The 10,000-nt window shown below is 38.2% G+C and overlaps 1 protein-coding gene across 2 annotated transcripts in view; it reads right to left on the bottom strand.

Moving 5' to 3' along the window:
- Positions 1 to 10,000, bottom strand: part of LOC143024300 (endothelin-converting enzyme 2-like) — a gene marked incomplete at its 3' end in the record, with an annotated part of 62,314 nt that overhangs the window by 29,116 nt on the left and 23,198 nt on the right. For both annotated transcript variants that reach the window (XM_076183097.1, XM_076183098.1), the window contains 1 exon segment: positions 8,780 to 9,586. In XM_076183097.1, coding sequence (XP_076039212.1) covers positions 8,780 to 9,498 — 719 coding nt within the window.

Raw genomic sequence — 10,000 nt, 5'->3', positions numbered from 1 at the left:
AAATTCACTCCCTCCATCTCTGCCTTCCATACCCCTTTCACCAGTCTTCCTTCATCCATTCTTTCCATGTGTCCAAACCATTCTAATAGTCTTTCATCAGCCTTCTCAGCCAACTCCTTTTCCACCCCAGCTCTCCTTCTCACTTCCTCGTTTCTCACTCTATCCAGCCTTGTAACCCTCACCATACTTCTCAGACATTTTATCTCAAACACATTTAAACTTTTCCTCTCTGCCTCTCTCAAATTCCATGTCTCTGCCCCACACAGCACTGTCGGCACAATCACCCCTTCATACAATCTCCTCTTTGCATTAATTCCCAAATGTCTATTTCTCATTACTTATTTAAATCCCCCAAGGCATCTGTTTGCTTCTCTCAATCTACAGCTTACCTCTACCTCTACTCCTTTTGCAGCCACATATGACCCCAATTACCTAAAACTATCCACTTCCTCCAGCCTCTCCCCTTTAAGACTTACTTCCAACTCTCCACCATCCTCTCCTCTTGTACACCTCATCACTTTACTTTTACCCACATTCACCTTCAACTTTCTTCTATCACACACCCTCCCAAACTCAATCACTAACTCTCCTAATGCCTCCTCTGACCCTGCCACAAGTGCAGTGTCATCGGCAAACAACAACTGACTTACTTCACACTTTTCTCCATTTTCCGCAACCAACTCCAGTCCCCTGCCCATTTCTCTTGCATTTACCTCCCGTACCACCCCATCCATATACACATTGAACAGCCATGGCGACATGACACATCCCTGACGTAGTCCCTCCTTTATCTCAAACCATTCACTCTCTCCATTTCTGATTCTAACACAGGCTCTACTCTCATAAAAACTCTTGACTGCTCTTAACAGCTTTCCCCCAATACCTGTTTACCTTATCATAAGCCTTTTACAAATCCATAAAGGCCCAAAAGACATCCTTACCATTTTCTAAAGCTTTCTCACAAATCTGTCTTATCACAAAAATCTGATCCACACAGCCCCTACCTCTCCTAAACCCACACTGCTCCTCACCAATAACTTCCTATGGTCCTATCCTAATTCTCTCAGTTATAACCCTCCCATACGCCTTCCCAACTACACTCAACAAACTGATCCCTCTGAAACTACTACATTCACACTTGTTCCCTTTTCCTTTGAAAAGCGGAACTATACAGGCACACCTCCGGTCCTCCGGTACTCTACCCTCCCTTAGACATACATTAAATAACCTCACTAACCAGTCCACTGTTACTACACCTCCCTTCTTCAGACATTCCGCATGACATCCATCTAACCCAAGTGCATTACCTGCTATTATCATTTTAATCGCTACTTCCACCTCATCTTTTCTTATTTTTCCCTCATTTTCCTCACCCATCACTGTCATTTTCTTTGCGCCTCCCACTGCTATCACCATTCCCTCCCTATCTTCCTCTACATTCAACAGTTCCCTAAAATATTCTGCCCATCTTCCCCTTATCGCTTCCTCTTCCATTATCATCTTTTCATCTTTGCCTTTTACCTTTTCTTCCCTACTTGAATCAACTTCCCTTCCTCTTTTAATCTCTTAATAATAGTAAAAAGAAAATATTTAGGCCAAATTTTGTACATTGTGTAATGTGACCCTGGTAAAGACATAAAAATTGATATACTGGTATACAGAATAGTCTGTAAAACCCTACTATTGATAGTAGCCTATTGAGTGACTACCGGACCTTAAATATTACCTACAAGATATACAGTTTGCATGATTTGGCTATGTTTCTTTTTGTAGGAATTGGTAAACAATAAGCATTGGATGCAAGAACAATTTAGATTACTTTGCCAAAGTTTCCTACTTTTCTCAGTGATGTAGCCTAGGCCAATTGTAAAGACCTACCTGTTGTATGATAAATGCTGATTGTGAGATAGGCTAACCTAGCGAATCATTAGCAGTTTGTATTATTTTTAAAACTTTGATGAAGAGAGTGTATATACAGTATATATATATATATATATATATATATATATATATATATATACAGATAAAACCTATTTCTTTTGGTACATGTTGTTTATCGGGTTCTTTAAGAAATAATAAATAGATAAAAATAAAGAAAATAAAAAAATAAAACTAATGAATTAATGAAAAAAATATTCTTTTATTTTCATTTTGTTTCTATTTTTTTAATTATTTTATTGTTTTATTTTTATTCATTTTATTTCGTCTTTCATTAAAAAAAAAAAAAAGATAATCCCAAAATAACCTTATAATCCACATTTACCTTTCTTTTTACCATAAATTGTAGGGTCGAATCTGTTTTTCCTTGACTATAGGCTGCCTCTATTCATAGGGTAGTCTAGGACTCTAACCTATATTTCTCATAGGCTAATCTAACCAACCATTTCATCACATTAAGATGATATCAGTTTACCCTACTTATATAAAGTACAAAATACTATTTTTTTTTATTTGCAAATTTCAATTGAGTAGTCTATAAGTTCTATAATTATGAATAAAGCCTATTTTTTTAATGTTCACAAATAAGAAATCTGTATAGATTTTAGCTTTAACCTCGTTATTAACGTAATAATACTGGTAGATTCAAGGAACATATAAAATATTTTATTATAAGAAATTTTTATAGTTGAATCTTTAACCTAGTTATTAACGTAATAATACAGGTGTATTCAAGGTACAGTACATATATTTTGTTATATTCTTGAAAGCTTTGTCTGAATTTTTACCATTACAGTAACTTGCAAGCCAACAATAGCTGTAAAATACTGTCTATAGATGTGCACTGTGAAATAATTTGTTGCTATTGTGCAAATAGAAAGCAGGTCTCATTATTCCAAGTTTAAAAAATCTAAAAAAAAATTGATACGTTTTGTGTTGAGAAAATTTAATAACCGTCCAGTATAGAATAGTTTTATAGCTAGTTACAGGATATCTACCATTTATAGAAGTTTCCAAAATGTAGTTTGTATTAATATTTCATTCATTCTATACTATGGGAGTTATAGCCAGTGGAATGTATTTCTATTTATAATAAATACTCAATAAATATAATTATTAATTCAAATTCCTGAATAATTTGTCAACTGTCAAATGATAGAGATGATTTTTATCTTTAAATAATTCAAACTGGCTACTTTACCTTTGTTGACAGTCTAATTAATTCAAATTATGTCAACATCTAGAACTCCATCATGTACACACGTACATGACAGTGTAGACAATAGTATATATCCACTACGTATGCACTATATCATGTATGTAAAAGTCAACGGAAGTGCCCTGAGATAAACTTTGACCAGTCTCAGAGGCCAGATAGGAGTGACATTAGAGCATATGTCACAGCATTTGAAGATGACTGAAAAGGGGAGGAACAACAGCAGATATGAACAGTGTGCACAGGGGAAGGTTGTCTCTCTCTTTCCTGAACTGATTCCTGGTTTTTATGATAACATGGTGAAATTAATTCTGCAGTAAGTACTAGGTAGGGCATCCTCCATTAACCTTTCCTCATCATGATTTGTCAATTTTTTTTCCTAATATTGTGCTAGAAGGTTTATGAGATTGGACAAATGAAATAACAGATGATTTTTTTTTTTTTTTGGGGGGGAAGGGCACAAAGGAAAAAGAAAACATCTAGCTTGAAGTGGCAACTCTACCATGACAGATTTGAAAGTGCTCATAAGCTGGTAGATGATCATGAGCATAAATAATACCATTATATATTTAATATATATATATGTTTATACGAATATACGTGCTTGTGTGCATATACATATATAAAGCTGGTTGAGTGTATATGTGAGTATATTTATCATACAAGTGAATGTTTCACGTAAAAAATAATATACATGAAAAATATTTATAAAATGCTTCCTGAATAGGTGTGGGAGGCTGGTAAATGGATCTGCAGAATAGATTTCCACATAGGGGTCAAGGAGTTAAGGAGTCGGAGTCGGAGTCGGAGGAATCAAAGGAGTTGGAGTCGGAGTCGGAGTCGGAGTCGGAGGAATCAAAGGAGTCGGAGTCGGAGTCGGACCTTATACCATCCGACTCCGCAGCCCTGATCATTGGGTTTTACCTTAGGGCTCTTAGAATATGCAGCGAAGAGTATTTACAAGAAGAAATTGAATACATAACCGCTGCATTCAGGAACCTAAGGTACCCAGAGGGCATGTTAGGGACATCATTACGAAAAGCCATTAAATCAGAGAGAGGAAAGAATGTGAAGAGAGGACATATTTACGATATCTTGTGATTCCTAACTCTGGCCTCTCTCACATGCTTTCCAAAACGTTGAGACAGACAGGACTTATCATAGTAAATGACACAGGGAAGAGAGTAGGACACTTGATCACAAACAAAACCAAGACGAACCGTAACAATAGCATCGTATACAAAATTCCCTGCAATGGATGCGACTGTGCATACTACGGAGAGACATACAGAGGACTTAACAACAGACTCAGGGAATACAAAGCGGACATTAAACACCACCGAGAAACAAACGCTCTAGTTAACCACATAGACACAGAGGGACACCTACCAAACTGTGCACCATTCTAGCCATAGGACTACACAAGAAACAACGGAAAATAATTGAATTACTTTACATTTCCAACAACCACAAAAACACAAACAAGAGAACTGGTGACTTAAAATGGACAAAATCTACCGCGACACTTGCCCTCCAAGATACCTTTTTCCCACTTCTGCCTACCCTTTCCAGCTTTCTTCCTTTTACTTTGACGTTCCTTCTTATACCATGCTACCATACTTTATTTCACATGCTACCAATTCACGTATCCTCCATTATTTCTACTTTGTTCCTTCACCACTTAATATTTTCATCATTATCCTTACTACTCTTCTTTTTATCATGATTATTATTTTAATATTATTAATCACTATCTATTTTTAACATTGTTATTGTTGATAGGAGGTAAGGGAACACGGGCTGAGGGAAATACTTTTATTCCTGACTAGTTTCGCCTGAGTGGCTTCTTCAGAGGAACATAGTTTGAAGTCAAGTTGGTCAATATATAAGGCAAAAGAAGGAACGTGGCAAAGTGTTTCCCTCAGCCCGTGTTCCCTTACCTCCTATCCACATTCGTCACAATGTATACACATTGTTATTGTTATTATCATTATTATTATTATTATTATTATTATTATTATTATTATTATTATTATTATTATTATTATTATTATTATTATTATTATTATTATTAGTATTACTATTATTATTGTTATTATTATAATATTCAAATTTTCATTATTATCATCATCATTATTATTATTGTTATTATTATTATTATTATTATTTTTATCATCATTATTTTTATTATTATTTTCATTATTATTATTATCATTATCATTGTTATTATTATCATTATTATCATCATCATCATCATCATCATCATTATTATCATTATCATTATCATTATCATTATTATCATTATTATCATTATTATCATTATTATCATTATTATCATTATTATTATTATTATTATTATTATTATTATTATTATTATTATTATTATTATTATCCTTATTATTATTTTTATTATTATTAATACTATTTTTGTCACTGTTATCACTGTTACAATTACTATTAATATTTTCATTGTTATTGTTAGTGTTGTCATCATATTTACCACTTGTTAAACGTTATCATTATTATTACATTTGCCACAATGAATATGTAATGTTCACACTTGTCACCAACTATGGTAACACGGGGAGGTAGTGAGGTCCACCCATGTATAAAATGCCCACAGCCTGTTTGTACACCATTCCTTTGAAAAAGCATACCTGCGAAACTAGTCAGGAATAAACTCAAGACTAAAGGCCCCTATACACTGTCAGTCATGACTGCACAGTCATCGAGATTGTGCAAGCAGTGTTTCGGACACACACTGTCAGTAAGATTGAGCAATCATTACTTACCTCTTGGAGTTTGTGGATTGAAGATGAGTAAAGCTGCTGCGTGCATATCCATTCTTGGCTACAAAGGAAAGACTAAGCTGTTGGCGCAAACATCGACACTAACTATCACTCATGATGGTGTAACTACTATGCTTGAGCTTACAAAATCAAACCGTGTTGGAAATTCCTCAAGCATCTACGGAAAAATCCAATCACACCCACTCACACACGATATGCTTGCGCAATCATGAATATTGTGTAATCATGACTGACAGTGGGTAAGGGCCTTAAGAATCCTGTGTTTCCTACTCCGCTTACGTCAACCTGTAAGAATGTCTCAACAAATATATATATATATATGTATGTATATATATATATATATATATATATATATATATATATATATATATATATATATATATGTGTGTGTGTGTGTGTGTGTGTGTGTGTGTGTGTGTGTGTGTGTGTGTGTGTGTGTGTGTGTGTGTGTGTGTGTGTGTGTGTTCCCCGTGTAAAATTGCGCCAATGATTGGGGCCATCGTTAACACGCGGTTCGCTGGACCTGAATGGGAATCACCCATCTGTAACACACGGAAAGTGTTGGGGCCACAATTACACTAGTAAAATTGCCGTCAACAAGGGCCCAGACAATCACGCCGACAAATTGCTGTCGAGAACCTTTGCCAGCCGAAGTAATTGTCGGTTTTCAATGGGTTTTCGCCCTACGAGTCGTTTGGATAATTAAAGGGAAAAATGATGACAAAGTAAAAAAAAATTATAGTTATGAAAAATTGGTGACCTCAGTCTTTGTACGGCCTAGAGGGGTTATCATAACATTGGGCTATCTTTTTTCCTCCAACATCCGATTCATCGGCGGTACCACCGCCCACCTCCAGCACTTTTTCCGCCGTGAAATCACTCTCTGGAAAACTATTTTGTTTCCTCAACAATTGACATAGAATGTTATTTGATATCATGCTGGGGGTGAATTATCTTCCTCCTGCATATCAGATTTCTTCTCGAAAGCTGCGGGCTGCAAATCTGCTCCAACAGTCGGAGGAAAAATAGCCCAGTGTGATAACCCTCTATGGGAGGAGACCACGGAAATTAATTAGATAACTTGGCTACACGGAATAGAAAGGGTTATGCCCTCGTCACGCTATCACGCCTCTCGTCAAATGTTGTGAATTTGAAGACGACTTCGCCTGCAGTATTCTAGTATTCCCTAAGTCTACAATTCAACAATGTGTCTAACATTCGTATTCTAGGTTTAACTTCTCTTAGTTCGTCATTCACCATCTGAATATGTGACGCAAAGGTGATTTGACATTTGGAGATTCGGAAAACGAAGAGATTGTAACCGAAGTCGTTTCTAGTCAAACTCACTCACTCTAGATGAATAAATCACCTGACGACAAAGAACAGAATAAAATGTATTTGATAGTCTTTTGATACGTCAATCCAAAAAACATTCGAATATAAGAAATATATATAACATGTAAGCGCATTAATAAACAATTGCATATATTTCAGAATAATATATATGTATAACATGTATATGTATATATATATAATATATATATATATATGTATATATATATATATATATATATATATATATACACCTGTATATAGAGTATATACAATAATGAGGAAAAGCTTTGACCAATACGACGGTTCTCATGACGTCAATATCTATATATATATATATATATATATATATATATATATATATATATGTATATATATATATATATATACATCTTTATATATTTTTTTCGAATACGCGATATATAAATATCCCAATGTAACATTTTGCTTATAATTAGGTAATTCATTTGAATAGATAAAAAATGTAGTCAATTAAATTATTTTAATTATGTATCATGGAAAACTCTGAGTGGGTGAAAACTTTTGCTCCTGACTGTACATGCATAGGTGCTTGTGTAATTGGGTAGTTTGCAGAATCCTTCAAAGTAGCCTGAAAACAAAGCTGTTTGGGTATCATCAGGACGCGAGCAGAAATCATGAAACTTCATTCACAAATACAGATGACTTAAAGGGGACAAAAATGGAGGAAGGAGGAAAAAAATGGAAGAGGGGAAAATGGCTAGAGGAGGAAAGTGAATGGAAAGGGGGGGGGAAATGAAGAAGGAAAAGAAAATGAAGATGTGGCGGAAAAAGGAAAAGTATTGAAAGGGAAAATGTCTGAAAAAGGAAAATAATATGAGGGAAAAATGGCTGAAAAAGGAAAATAGTGGCCGAAGTAGGAAAATAATGGCTGAAAAAGGAAATTAATATCTGAAGAAGGAAAACAATGGCTGATGAAAAGAAAAATATTACTGAAAAAGTAAATAGTGGCTGAAGAAGGAAAATAATGGCTGAAAAAGGAAATTAATATCTGAAGAAGGAAAACAATGGCTGATGAAAAGAAAAATATTACTGAAAAAGTAAATAGTGGCTGAAGAAGGAAAATAATGACTGAAGAAAAGAAAACAATGGCTGAAGAAAGGGAAAAAATGGTGAAGAAAGGGATAAAATGGCTGAAGAAGAAAAATAATGGCTGAAGAAATTTAAAGAATTTCTGAAGAAGGAAAATAATGGCTGGAGAAAGGAAAAAGAATGTCTGAGGAAGGAAAATAACGGACGAAGAAAGCGGGAAAATGGCCGAAGAATGGGGGGGGGGGGACAATGGCTGAAGAAGGAAAATAATGACTGAAGAAAGGGGGGGGGATAGCTGAGAAGAAAGGGGGTGAGGAATGGCTGAAGAAGGAAAATAATGACTGAAGAAAGAGGAAAAAGAGTGGCTGAAGAAGAAGAAGAAGAAGAAAGGGGGAAAGAGCGTCTGACTTACCTGCCAGAACTGCCCCTGGCGGCCAGCGTGGGGGAGACAAGGATCCCGTTGGCACAGGGGGTAGCCTCGTGTGGGTCCAGCCCACGAGTCCCCTTCACCTGCAGAAGGATCATCTCCGGAGGCCCAGCGGTGGCCTTGTTCCCCTGGAGCGCCGGCGAGGACGCTTCATCCCTGAAGGAGTCCAGGAGCTCGGCCTTGGACGAGTGCTGGCCCCCTCCGCCACGCCCCGACGCTCTCCCGAAGAACACCAGCTTCTTCTTCGGCTTCTTGGCAGATCCTCCTCGACTCCTGACGGCGGCGTCGCCGAGGAGCGGGAAGGAGGAGGAGGCGGCGGCGGTCGTCGTGGAGACCGTGAGCGGCGTACTGAGGGGCGTGCCAGCCATGAGGAGCTCCGCGGTCAATGGCGAGGGCGTTGTGGGCGTGGATAGGGTGGCTGGCACGTCGCCTTCTCCTCCGGGAATCACGCCCATGGGGGTGGGAAGCTCGGTATGGTTGCCTACAGGCAGTACTCGGGCACATTGGACGGTGCCTTTCTCCTCCTCCCCCTCCTCCTCGGAGGAGGGGCTCCTTCCGGGGGTTTGAACGTCTCCTGTGGAGGAGCTCTTCAGGCAGGGCACTTTGAAAACCTCCCCAGTCCCCTCAGGGGACACAAGGGGCTCTTGGACCCCTGCTTCCGTGTCCGGCGCGGTTCCCCCTGGGGGGAGGACCGTCGTCCGCATTGCCCGCCGGAGGAAGAACTCACGTTTCCCGCCGGGAGACACTCCGCCGTTTCGGTTTCTTCGGCATGTCTAAGGGGAGCAAAGACACCTGCGAAGGCACGTGGAGATTCACTAAAGGGTCGGGGAACCGTAGCGCGCGCGCAGACACAGACACACGTGTATAATACATAGGTTAAACACGGACCTTGGAAGATATAAGCCACCTCTATGTGTATCCCTGTTTAACACGAGACCAGTGTAGGCGATATCCTTCTGTTTCTGGATGCCTCATTATCTCGGGCAGTTTATAGGAGGTATACGCTAGTAGTCGGGTGGGTTCACTCACTCACTCCTCCCCCAACTCACACGATTTAGCCTGTCAAGCCCCCAGGCAGACACCCTTCCCACTCCAGACAACTCTAGAATGGTTGGATCAACTTCCCTCAGCCATGAGTTCTTTGGACGCCCCATTCTTCGTTTCTGCCTCCATCGAGGGTTGTCTCTCATGCGGAGATCACCCTGT

This window comes from Oratosquilla oratoria, chromosome 4 (genome assembly GCF_046742065.1).
Source record: "Oratosquilla oratoria isolate Oo_2021 chromosome 4, ASM4674206v1, whole genome shotgun sequence".
In the NCBI taxonomy this organism is placed as follows: Eukaryota; Metazoa; Arthropoda; class Malacostraca; order Stomatopoda; family Squillidae; genus Oratosquilla; species Oratosquilla oratoria.
This window is presented reverse-complemented; position numbering and strand designations above follow the sequence as displayed.